General features: G+C 57.2%; 2 protein-coding genes across 7 annotated transcripts; both read left to right on the top strand.

The window, feature by feature from the left end:
• Window positions 1–284: 284 nt before the first annotated feature.
• On the top strand, window positions 285–8,485 carry Slc25a22 (solute carrier family 25 member 22). 6 transcript variants are annotated; one of them, XM_036207388.1, is made up of 11 exons: window positions 321–600; window positions 2,890–2,950; window positions 3,934–4,113; window positions 4,237–4,362; window positions 4,612–4,667; window positions 5,488–5,578; window positions 6,099–6,217; window positions 6,325–6,499; window positions 6,590–6,744; window positions 6,823–6,898; window positions 6,979–7,577. In XM_036207388.1, exons 3-11 carry the CDS (start codon window positions 4,094–4,096, stop codon window positions 7,130–7,132), a joined length of 972 nt encoding a protein of 323 aa, XP_036063281.1. In that variant the 5' UTR covers window positions 321–600; window positions 2,890–2,950; window positions 3,934–4,093; the 3' UTR covers window positions 7,133–7,577. The 6 variants fall into 6 exon arrangements, with proteins under 6 accessions (XP_036063275.1, XP_036063281.1, XP_036063315.1 ...); XM_036207382.1 differs by lacking the exon at window positions 2,890–2,950 and having other exon boundaries at window positions 285–600; window positions 6,979–8,485; XM_036207422.1 differs by lacking the exons at window positions 321–600; window positions 2,890–2,950 and adding an exon at window positions 902–1,012.
• Window positions 8,486–8,816: 331 nt separating this feature from the next.
• On the top strand, window positions 8,817–10,998 carry Cend1 (cell cycle exit and neuronal differentiation 1). Its single transcript, XM_036190242.1, has 2 exons — window positions 8,817–8,944; window positions 10,316–10,998. Exon 2 carries the CDS (start codon window positions 10,418–10,420, stop codon window positions 10,865–10,867), a length of 450 nt encoding a protein of 149 aa, XP_036046135.1. The 5' UTR covers window positions 8,817–8,944; window positions 10,316–10,417; the 3' UTR covers window positions 10,868–10,998.
• Window positions 10,999–12,078: the final 1,080 nt, after the last annotated feature.

The following is a 12,078-nucleotide window of genomic DNA, read 5'->3' as shown; positions in this document are numbered from 1 at the left end:
TAAAAGCTATTTATTGTGCATGTGTGTGTCAGAGAATAACTGCAGAGCTTGGTCTCCCCTTCCATGCGGTCCCTTGGGAATGAACTCAGGGTCACCAGGCTTGGTTGCGAACACCTTTACCCAGTGAGCCATTTCTAGGTCCTCCAGCTGTCTTCCTCAGGGATGGGGAGGAGCCATTCTACATAGTAACCCAGCAGCAAGTGTAGATACAAAGTCACCTGTGACAGAACCCTGCAGAAGCCCTGCCCACCAGGGGCTCGTGGGCGGTGTCTAAGGAGCATCTATCTTAACGCTCTGGCACCGGACCTCCCCCGGGCCACCCATCCGCACGTTTCCTGCCACCTGTTCTTGGTCTCTACCCGGGCTTGCCCGTGGCAAGACCACAAAGAGGGCCTAGGGTTGCGCCAGAGAGCCCAGCACCCCCTCAAGGGTGGCCTGAGGCTGTGGCTGGTGGCAGTGGCCACGCCGGCCGGGAGGGGGAGCCGACAGCAGCGAGGGCTTAGGGCGGAGCGGGCGCGCCTCCGAGAGACGCGCCTCCCAGCTTAGGTGCAGGACCCGCGCGCGGCACGGCGGGGAGGCGATCCCGGCGGCGGCCGTGTGGTGAGTGCTAGCCCGTCAGTTTCTGCGGCGCCCACCCCAGTCTGGCTGGGTTGCGGGGAGGAAAAGGGTGGCACTGGTGACTGGGAGAGGTGACATCCGTCCAGACACTGCGTCTCCGGCAGAGCCTGGACCAGCGGGTACCTCCACCGGCTGACTCTCGGGTGTGGAAGGCCGTGCTCGGTCCCGGCGCGGCCGGGCGCGCTCCCCGCGCACACGTGTCCCAGCACGGTGCAAGCCTCAGAGCTGATGCTGGGATATCTTTTGGGTCTTTTTTTTTTTTTTTTTTGGCCGGGGGTCGGGGCGCCGCACACGTGGAAACCCGCTGGACGTGCGTGGGCACGTACATGGTCAGAGTCCGCGTTGTCTGGCTGGAGATCGCGAGGCCAGCTCAGCCCCAACCGTGGGGGAAAGGGTATGATCTGACGTGGAGCAGAGGATGTGCCCCCATGCCTGGGTTTTCTCTCTGAGTCAGCTGGGGTACCTCGCAGTGGGAGACCTCTTGGTGGCCCTTCTAGCTTGCAAGGCGAAGCTAACCTCCCTAAGAGGAAGGGGTGAGGGAGACTGGATTGGGGGGAGGGGCACGCTGGTGGTGGGGCTCAGCCCAGACCACTTTTCCTTTTTTTCTTTCTTTCTCTTTCTTTCTCTCTTCCTTCCTTCCTTCCTTCCTTCCTTCCTTCCTTTCTGTCTTTTCTCTTCTTTTCTTTTCTTTTCTCTCTCTTTTTTTTTAATGTGGCGATGGCTGTCCTGAAACTCTCCCTGTAAGACCAGGCCGGCTCAAACTCACAGAGATCCTCCTGCCTCTGCCTCCTGAGTGTAGGGTTTAACGGTGAGCACCACCATAGCCTGGATGCTTTTCTTTTAGGTAGGAGATGGACAGCTCCATTCGTGGAAATGCGGGAAGAGGCTGTAAGGAGCTGTGTGCTAAACTGATCTTTCTCAAGGCTGGGACAGCTTGGCGGGACAGCTAGGCAGAACGCTCTAGATCCTCGGGGGCTAGACTGGACAGTCAGGTTTCTATAGTAACATAGAGGGAGCCCTGACAGCTGTCTCAAACTGATGTGAGTTATGAACAACAACAAAAAGCCCTTGAATCCCAGCACCGGAGGCAGAGGCAGGAAGATCTCAGTTTGAGGCCAGCCTGGTCTACAGAGGGAGTTCCAGGATAGCCAGGGCTACACAGAGAAATCTTGTCTGGAGGGGGTGGGGGACAATAAGAAAAACCCCTGGAGATCAGGGAGGGAGAGAACAGCCCCAAGGTTCCCCTTGCCTGTTGTTCCAGGCAGCAGAACCCCTCACTCCCAGCTCAGCAACTATCCTCTGTGGCGTTTGCCTGTTCTGTTTAGTTCTGGGTGCAGGGCTGACTCAGCCCATAGGATCTCTTCCCTGCTGGCTTCACATAGTCTGTCTGACACACACACACACACACACACACACACACACACACACACACACACCACCCAGGTGTCCATAGCATCTGAAGGACAGCAGGCCCACTATTCCTGAGGGCAGAGGCGTAGGGAAGGATGGGGCTTCCCCCAGAGACCTGCTGTACCTAGTGTACACTTGGAGCTTGGTATGGGGAGGGAGAAATCAGACTATAGAGTTCAGAGGTCAGGCCTTCGCCACATACCAGGCTTAGGAGGGACAGGTACTCTTCCACTGAGGTGCAGAGGTAAGGCAGAGAGCAGAGGGCGCCTGGAGTACCGCCCCCATGTCCTCTGGACCTGCCAGGTGAGCAGGGCCTGGGCTTGGCAGTGGCCTTTGAAAGTTAGGCATCCCTCCCTTGCCCTTTCCAGAGAACGGGTATACATACGTTCTTGTGTTCTAACCTGAGGTTCCCGGATGGGTGGGTAGGTGATGGGTACACCTAGGTCTCACAGCACAGTAGATGTTGACCCATTTCTCAAGGTCACATGTTGGCAGGTCCCTACAGGATGTTCCATTTCCTGGGGTTCCGGGGCTATAGACAGATCTGTGTTCCATCCCATAGGCTGCAGATAGAAACCTACTGAGTGGCCTGAGAACTTGGTGGCCTGGAGCTGGGGTCCCTGTGGGTAGACAACCTGGGTCTCATGGTTAGTCTGTCCCTCCCTTAGACCCCAGGCTGGGCCCATCCCTGGGCCCCCAGAAGTTGTCTCACCCCTCTGCCTTTTCCCAAAACTGCAGAGGTTCTCTTCTAGCCCAAAGTGAAAGAGAAAGTCCTCCCCCCAGGCCCGCCCCGCCCCGCCCCGTGGCCAATCCCTGCAGCCTTTCGCCTCCTCCCCCTGGCCAGCCTCTTTATCTCCTCAGTGAGCGCGCTGGCTGTGGAGCGGTGGAGGAGCAGTTGTGCACACTGTGAGGTGCGCTCAGGGTGAGCAGAACCCAGCGGCTTGTGTGGGGAGTGGGGGGTAGCAGGTCCAGGGTTGCAAGTCCTCTGGGGGTTCTTTAGTGTGAGACAGCCATGTGACCCCATGTGGCAGCAGTGAGCATACTAGCCTGTGTGTGACAGCTGACCTCCGAGGGCTCAGGGGAGGGACCCAGGACTCCTGGAACCCACCCCAGCTTAGTTGTTATGATTGTGTCCCTCGGGGGACGAAGAGGCTGGCTCTTGGCTTCCCGTCTTTGCTGCTAATAAAAGGGGCCCTTCTCCCACCCTGAGGGAATAAGGTGTACCAGCCACAGATGCCTTAAGAGACAGACATCCCTGTGCTTCCCCTCATACTATTTATTCCTGTCCTGTCTTCCCCAAGTCCTTATCCCTAGGCTCCTGTGTCTTTTGGGAGTGAAACACTTTCCTTGGGAAGTGGACAGGAAGGTGGGCAACCAGCTCGGTGTGGGTGGGAATCTTGCTTCTCTATGGGAAGGGGCTCCATGGCCCAGAGTGAGCTGCTGTGGAACTGGGTCTGCTCTGCCCAGGGGTTCCACAGAAGGAAAACCCACCACTGCCCCATCCTGCTGAAAGCAGCAGATGCTAGATGGGAACTGGTTACTACAGCTCAAGTCCAGGATCCCAAAGTACCACTGCACTAAAAGGCACCTGGCCCTTTAAAAGCTGGAGCTTGCCTTCTGTGCGTGAGCATGTGCGTGTGAGCGTGAGTTCCTGGCTGCCTGGGAGGACGCCACGGGGAGGGCATTGAAGGGAAGCCAGGTGGCCCCAGGGATGGGTGGCCTCCCTTTCTTCATCTACACCCCCGCCCCCAGTGTGTCTCCAGGGCACCTTGATGGCTGCAGCCTGCAGCTTGGGGTCGAGGGAGTGAGGGGCTTAGTGCCCTTGTGAGATGGTCGGTGGGTGGGGAGGCTTCTTTCTCTGATAGGTCCCCATCTGTCACTCATTCTGTCCCTTCTTCCTTCCAGGTGGCCGAAGTCTTGAAATTGCTCTGAAGGTGAGGACATCCCCTCCCCCACCATCAGCCACCACCGCCAGCCACCCACATTGTCCTCATCAGCCCCTCCCCATCAGTGCCTCCACTTACATCGCCTGGCCTGAGTCAGCCGACTGCTTCACTTGGTGTAAATGGCTGATAAGCAGATCAGGTCAGAGGGACCTCAACCCCTGGGCTTCACCTGGCTTTCTCCCCGTCCCCCCAGCATGACCTCCCCATCCCCCTGTCCTGTGGTTGAGTATGTTAATCCTGACACTTGACCCTGCATACACAGCCTGCCGGCCAAGCTCATCAATGGTGGCATCGCTGGGCTAATCGGGGTCACCTGCGTGTTCCCCATCGACCTGGCTAAGACACGGCTGCAGAACCAGCAGAATGGCCAGCGCATGTATGCCAGCATGTGAGTGAGAACAGCACAGAAGGCATGAGGGCACAGCCTCCACCTTTGAACTCTGCTCCTGCACCCTGGGTTTGATAAAGGGGAAACAGGGTAGGGCGGGCCTGACAGAGAGCCTGTCCCTGGCAGAGTATTTGGCTTCTCTGTGAGCCTGGGATGATCATACTGGGCAGAGAAGGTGCCGGCTGCCCTTGCCTGACTCGGGGCCAGGGTCCAGCTGGCCACAGCTGATTACCATCCCCTTGGCTACAGGTCTGACTGCCTCATCAAGACCATCCGCTCCGAGGGCTACTTCGGCATGTACAGGGGTGAGGCTTGGGATGGGTGACAGGGGGTCTGGCTGGGAGTAGGGTCCGGGATGCATGCCTGGGCTTGGTCTGTAAGTATGGACATGTTAGGTGTTGCTGGTAGCGCCTGAGCACGATGGGAGCATCTGCCAACCCTTAGTGCTGGGAGAATTGGATGTTTGAGGGGATTTCTTCTGCAGGGTGGTGGGTTTGAACACTCTCCTATCCCCTACTGGTAGAGCAGCACAGATATGTTTCTGTTTCTCTGTCTTAGTGGCTCAAATCTCCTCCACGTCTTTATGTGACAAGCAGGACCACATCTGTGCTTAGAGAGTAGGGCAGGGGGCATTATGCAAAGCAGCTTAGAAAACAATCCCTGAGGGTGGCCTTGCCCAGATGCTGAGCTCTCAGCTCTGATCGGCCATCCACTGCCTTCCCTGAGCCCTGACCCGCACTGTGCTCCTGTCTGTGGGAGCACCTGCCCCCAGGAAGGAGGCCCATCGAAGTCTCTGGGGGCCTGCTCCTCCCTGCCTTTCAGGAGAGGCCTGTTCTGCCAAAATCAGAGACAGATGGAGGTGGAATTCTGGGGAGGGCAAAAAGGGAAGGGAGGAGAACACAGCGCCACCCCATCCTGCCTGGTTCCCGCCTGCCTGGCACAAAACAAGCCCATATGTGGGTGAGAGGGCAGGAGGCTGCGGCCAAGGAGTGCCAGGCAGGGCTTTGCCAGCGTGGAGTAAAGTGCTATCCCAAAACCTCCCTGACCCAAGCTACCCAGTGAGTCTCTCCCCACCTGACCTGCCTGTGTCCCCCGAGCCTCCGCTGACCCTCATATGCCCCACAGGAGCAGCAGTAAACCTGACCCTGGTCACCCCCGAGAAGGCCATCAAGCTGGCAGCCAATGACTTCTTCAGACATCAGCTCTCTAAGGATGGGTGAGAAGCTTGGCCACCCTGGCTGCTGGGGCCCAGGTCCAAGGAAGGGTGTGTTGCTAATCTCACCCCTGCCCCAGCAGTCCCTAAGCTGGTATCAGACCCCCGGAGGCTCTTGGACTGCAGTCCCTTTGCTCAACATCCCTGACCTTGTGAGGGCGGGCACTTCCCTGCTGCCCACGTGAGGAGGTACAAAGCAGCTGCTGAGTCAGTGGCTGTTGGCCCCTAGCCACTGTCTGCTGCCAGAATTTGGGGGCACTAAACAGCCACCCCATCACTGGAGTGTAGGGCTACAAGGTTGGCCTCTTCCATTCCCCATTTCTCTTTATGAGCCCTTGCAAGGAGATCACCTGTCCTTTGGGCTGGGTGCCTATTGCGGGAGGGTCTGGAGCCCAGGGCTGTGCCCCTATGGGACCTTCACAGTTCCCATCCCCCTTTACACCTGTGAAACAGTCACTGCCCCACGTAGGGAGCTGTTTCTCATCACCTCAATCACAGCCCTGCCCCTGCCCCTGCCCTGTAGACAGAAGCTGACCCTGCCTAAGGAGATGTTGGCAGGCTGCGGGGCTGGCACCTGCCAGGTGATTGTGACCACCCCCATGGAGATGCTGAAGATCCAGTTGCAAGATGCAGGCCGTATTGGTAAGGTGCAGGGAGGGGACAGAACCTGGGTGGGGACAACAGCTAGACCCTGTCCCCTGCCCCTTCCCCAAGCCAGGAGGAAGAGACCAGAGATCCTTTCTCACCAGCTGCTCAGAGGAAGATCATGGCTGCCCAGGCTCAGCTCTCAGCCCAGGGAGGTACCCAGCCCTCAGTAGAGACTCCAGCTGCTCCTCGGCCCACAGCCACCCAGCTAACCCGTGACCTGCTGCGGAACCATGGCATTGCTGGCCTCTACAAGGGACTGGGGGCCACGCTGCTCAGGTAGAAAGATGGGCACATGGGAGGAAGAGGTCTGCAGGCTAGCCCCTACCACTAGCTTCACTCCCTCCCTCCCTCCCTCCCTCCCCACAGGGATGTACCCTTCTCTATTGTCTACTTCCCCCTGTTTGCCAACCTGAACCAGCTGGGCCGCCCATCTTCTGAGGAAAAGTCACCTTTCTATGTGTCCTTCCTGGCAGGCTGTGTGGCTGGGAGTGCAGCCGCCGTGGCTGTCAACCCCTGTGATGGTCAGTACTTGAGTCTGGGCCCCGGTGGGGGTTGGGCAGGAGGCTAGGCCCCCATAATGACTCATATGTCCCTTGCAGTGGTGAAGACTCGACTTCAGTCACTTGAGCGAGGCGTCAATGAGGACACTTACTCGGGGTTTCTGGACTGTGCCAGGTGGGTCCCATGAGCTGGGGCAGGGCAGGGCTGGGCTGGGCTGGGCTGGGCCTCAGTTCTGACCTTCCACTCCTTTACAGGAAGATCTGGAGACATGAGGGACCCTCAGCCTTCCTGAAAGGCGCATACTGTCGTGCGCTGGTCATTGCCCCGCTGTTTGGCATCGCCCAGGTGGTCTACTTCCTGGGCATCGCTGAGTCCCTGCTGGGGCTGCTGCAAGAACCCCAGGCCTAAGCCCATGGCTGCTTCTCCCCAGCCTTTGGGCTGGGGCCAGAACATGGTGACCAGCACAAGCCTGAGGAGGACTGGTCTCTCCCCAGTCCTCCCCATTAAACAGGAAGGCAGGGGGAGGGTGCAGGATCCACATGGGTGGTGCACACATAGGCCCCCATGGGGTTCTGAGGGACAAAACATTGGGATCAAGGTCTTATTTATGTAGAAAATGCAGAAATCTGTACATTCCTCAAGCCAGTCCCGCCGAGCCAGTCCTGTCCCATCCCTGTACCCCAACCCAGTCTCACCTGGCCTGAACACCCCCTGAGACAGAGCTGGTCTCTGGGCTGGGGCCCCCAGGCCTGGTTTTGGCAGGCAGACCCTACCCTGTAGTCCACTGGCTCCGGTCTCCGAGGCTCTCCTGGTCTACAAAGGGGACCCCTCCCACACAGAATTATTTATTGAATTTGCTGTGCCCACGTGGCTCTGCCTGTCCTCCGTCCATCAGTCTGTTCGCCCCTGCTGCTCTTTCTGCCTCAACCAGGACCCCACTCTGCCTCCTCAGCCAGCCTTACAGGAGGACTGGAATGTTCTCTCCTCATGTTAAGCTGGGATTCCTAGGCTGGGTGCCCTGCCACATTCAATTCCGATCCCTGGCACCCCACACATACTCTTCCTGGTGAGCCTTTGGGCCCCTACCCCATGTGGGACCCAGATTGCTTAAGTTCTTTGTGTGCCTGTGATGGGGCAGGTTGCGACCCTGCCCCCCAGCAGTCAGCTGGCCAGGCTGTATGGGGATTGGCCCTCAAGGGCACAGTTGCCTTTCCCTATGGAGTCAGGCACCCCGTGCTCGTGTGCTGTGTGCCTCAGGTCTTCTGCTGACCCCGTCCAATAATTTAGTTCTCCAGCCTGGTAACTCTTCTGATAGAGCCCTACTCCTGGACAGAGATTGCTTGTGGGGGAAGGGCAGGCATGAAGGCCAGTATGGAGCCTGGGCCACCCAGCTCTCGGGGCCTCTGCCCATATTTGGGAAGCCCCACCCTTCCAGCCCTGGATCCTCTGTTCTGAATCAAAGCAGCCCTCCTCCCCTGCCCTGGCCATGTGATTGTGTTTGGTGATTGACTGAAGTGCTGGTGCTGTGTCCCTCAAGCCCAACCCCCTCCATGGAGGCCCCTTCCCAGTGACACTACCTGGGGCTCAAGTCTGGGCCGTCCCTATTTCACGGTTGCTCCTGGGAGCCTCCCTCCTACCATGTCTGTACCTTGAAAGCTGCTGCTGCTGCTTACAGAATTATATTTTTTCTTTTGAAGAGTTTAAGAAGTTGTAACTTTTTGTGTCTTGTCATGTATAAGATAAATAAATATTCTAAATAGATGATTGCTTTCAGAGCCTGTGCATGGGTGGGTGGGACAGTGAGGAGAGGGTGGCCATTTGTTAGCCAGGCTCTCTCCTCGGCAGACCTGTCTTGCCCAGGTCTTCATCCACCCTTGCAGACCCATTTTGGAACCACTTCCTTCCTACCACAGTCTGGATAGGGTGCAGGCAGGAAACATTGCCCGGTGTCTTGGTCCAGTCTCCTTAGAAATGAGAAGTGGAGCTAGGCATAGAGACAGCCTACCCCACCCCCGGGTTCCCAGGGTGGAGCAGGCAGGCGTGGCCCCACTGACGCAGCCGCTGTCGCTCCTCCCCTTGCCGCTGGTCCTCCGGTCCTGCGCCCAGAGTGGTGCATTGTGGGAAACTCCTGAGCACTCCTCGGTATCCGCAGCCGCCGCCCGCTGTCATCCAGCCCGCGAAGCGAATGCGCAGAGAGAAGCTGGAGGCCCAAAGGAAGACGTAAGACGAAAGGCCCTTCCAAGGGCGGGTCGGGCTGGGGAAATGGGGTGGGGTTGGGGGCACCGGGTCTGGTGGCCAAGCACTAGTGTTTCGGTCCTGAAGGTCACCGGGGTTGTGGCGTGACCACCTTACTCTCCCGGGCTCAGCAGCCCTGGGGAGGCCGAGGAGGAAACTGGAAGAACGGGATATAAGTGCAAGCCAAAAATAACCAGGGGCAGCTCTGCTGTGTGCAAACTTGATGCCCAGTGGGTACGGTCTCTCCAGAACTGTGGCGTGGAGGGGACGCTGGGGTTTCCTAGGAGGTGGGCAGCATCTGGGTTTCTGCATTGGTCATCTCCATCATGGTGTGACCTTCACATGACCTTCAGTGTGTTCATTTCGCTTGGTAGGGGGCTTGGAGCTTGAGATCTGGCTTCTCAGAGTGGCTCCCCTCCCTGAATATGGGCCAGTTGCCCTCCCAAGGTGGAGGCAGACAGGTGATCCTGTGTCTTCCAGACAGGAGTCACTGTGGGACACAGTAGCCAGATCCCAGTCTTCCCAGCTAGAAAATCAAGGTGAGGCCTTTCTATAGCCTGGAGCCATACTCTATATCGTCCCACTCTCTGCTACTGCCAGAGACCCTCTTTGCTCCCACAGCACAGCCTTGAGCGCAGCAAGGAACGCTTGCCCTTGAGCTGGATGAAACAGAGGCCTGTGCTGAGGAAAGGGCACTAGATCTAAGCTGGGTGGGGCTGATGGCTGACCAGAAGCACAGGCTAGCAGATTCCCAAATGGCTTCTCTGCCTCCATTTTATCACGGTCTTGTCCTGACAGTCCTGGTGACCTGGATCCCCCTGACAGAATCTGAGAACCTAGACTCTGGGCTCCTTCCCTGTCCTTCCCTTCTTCTCAAACTCTGGTCAGGCTGAGAACCAGGCTCCATAGCATCCCATTCTGTGAAACAGCAATAAGCCCCCAAGAGAGCACGCAGCACTCAGCTCTGTCAGAGCTTACCATGACTCCTTCCTGCCTCCCTTGAGCACATACTCTCTCTTTCAGTTTCCAGGGTTAGATCCATTATGTCTACAGCAGTGTGGGTAGACACAGTGAATGTGAAGCAAGACTAGATTATAAGTGAGGAAACTGAGGCCTCTGGGCCTTCCCCCTCCCAATTTCTCAGTAGTTGGAGGGGCTTCTCCAAGAATGGTCAGAAGCAAATAGAAGCCAGGCCTTGGAAGAGGAGGGACGGGGATCACGGGATGCTCCTCAGCTGGAGTTCCTGGAGAGTCCTGGGAATTGAGAAGGGTGTCTCCAAGGGGCAGGGACAGGGACAGGTGAGCTATACAGAAGGTTCCTTGTCCCTGTTACTACCTCATTTGTGTCTCCCTCCAGACCCGTATAATGCCCAGAGGTGAGCTGTCCTGAGACACTGTGATCCAGCCACCTGCCAGTCCCACAAACCCCAAACCAGCTGACGTGACGGCACAAATTCTCATGGAGTCCCGAGGAAAATCAGCAAGCAGCCCCAAGCCAGACACCAAGATGCCTCAGGCCACAGCTGAGGCTAAGGCCACTCCAGCTGCTGATGGGAAAGCCCCCTTGACCAAGCCTGTGAAGAAGGACGCCCAAACAGAGAAGCAGGAGCAACCAGCAGCCTCTGGGCCAGCTACTACCAAGAAGACACCGGCCAAGGCAGACCCTGTACTTCTCAACAATCACAGCAACCTGAAGCCAGCCCCTGCAGTACCTGCAGCTCCCAGCAGTCCTGATGCAACCTCAGAGCCAAAGGGTCCTGGGGATGGGGCAGAGGAGGAAGAGTCTAACACTGGAGGCCGAGGTCCCTGGCCTTGTGAGAACTTGACCCCTTTGCTAGTGGCTGGGGGTGTGGCCGTGGCCACCATGGCCCTAGTTCTTGGTGTGGTCTTCCTAGCCCGGAAAAAATGATGCCTGGTGTCCAGGTGGGGGCACAGAACCACTTTCTGTACAGACCTGAATATATAGTGCATGCAAGGTCCTAGATACTTATCTATACATACACACAAATATCTCTCTCTCTCTCTCTCTCTCTCTCTCTCTCTCTCACACACACACACACACACACACACACACACACACACACACACACACACAAACACGTATATGTATGCTACATACATCCATACAGCAGGAGACAGATAGACAGTGAGCCCATCTCCACTGACCCCAACACATTCTCTTCCAAGTCCTGGGGCAAGAGCCCAGCTCTGCAGTTTTCAGGAAGCACTAGCATGAGGCAGAAGGGATAGCCTGGACTAGACAACTAGGAACAGATGCTGGGTGTAGCCTCTGAAGGACAGGTGGTGGAGCAGGCTAGCCCTGTGGGCATCTTAAAGGGCACGGCTGTTTTACACTCACCACGTCCCTTTTGTGCAGTCGGGGGCAGTCTATCTGGGCCTGATGCAGGGGACTGACCTGAGGTAGGAATTCAAATCTGCAGAGCTACCTCCACCCACTGTCCCCGTGCTGACTGAGTGGAAATGCAAAGCTTAACAGCTAAATTTGGGGTGGGATCCCCCCTTCCCTTTTTCAATATGTGCCCCAGGAGAGCTCCTGAGGCTAGGACCACTTTATTCCATGCCCAGAGCAGCAATTGGGTTTTTTGTTTGTTTGGGGTTGTTTTTGTTTTTGTTTTTGTTTTGGTGGTGGTGGGGGGACTGAAAGCCTGGCAGGGAGGTAGGAAATATGGAGGATCTACATTACAGTTGTGCCAGCCCAATAACCCCCAACAGACTGCCCTGCCTGCCTGCACCCAATACCCCCTTGAGTCTAACAGCGTATAAATGCAATAACACAGGTAGAGTAGACTGCCCAGTGGGTGACCGTCACCCACTGCCTGCAGGAAGACCTGCTGTGCAGCCCCTCCGTAGTGCATCTGGCCCCAGCTTGCCCCTTGGTGTGGTGACAGTAGGCAGGTTTCCAGAAGGCTGCAGTGGGCTCTAAGGAAACATTGCCCTCACCTGGCCAGTGGCTGTAGGGACCTTGGGCCTGAGCGGAGGCTGAGTTTGAAATAAACTGTTACAATATAAAGGCTGGGCTGGTGTCCTCACCTGCACGGGGCTGGGAGGGGCAGAGACTTCCTGCTTGGGGATGTGGGGGCCACAGATTCATCATGTGGG

Source organism: Onychomys torridus, chromosome 1 (assembly GCF_903995425.1).
Source record: "Onychomys torridus chromosome 1, mOncTor1.1, whole genome shotgun sequence".
NCBI classification, from domain to species: Eukaryota; Metazoa; Chordata; class Mammalia; order Rodentia; family Cricetidae; genus Onychomys; species Onychomys torridus.
Note: the sequence above shows the minus strand (reverse complement) of the source record. Positions and strands in the feature narration are given on the sequence as shown.

Bases quoted from the DNA above. Each gene is read 5' to 3' on its own strand.
- Slc25a22 (XM_036207382.1), top strand. From the start codon at position 4,094: ATGGCTGATAAGCAGATCAG. The intron at 4,668-5,487 runs GTGAGGCTTGGG...TATGCCCCACAG, and splicing joins CTACTTCGGCATGTACAGGG to GAGCAGCAGTAAACCTGACC. The intron at 6,745-6,822 runs GTCAGTACTTGA...TGTCCCTTGCAG, and splicing joins GGCTGTCAACCCCTGTGATG to TGGTGAAGACTCGACTTCAG.
- Cend1 (XM_036190242.1), top strand. From the start codon at position 10,418: ATGGAGTCCCGAGGAAAATCAGCAAGCAGCCCCAAGCCAGACACCAAG.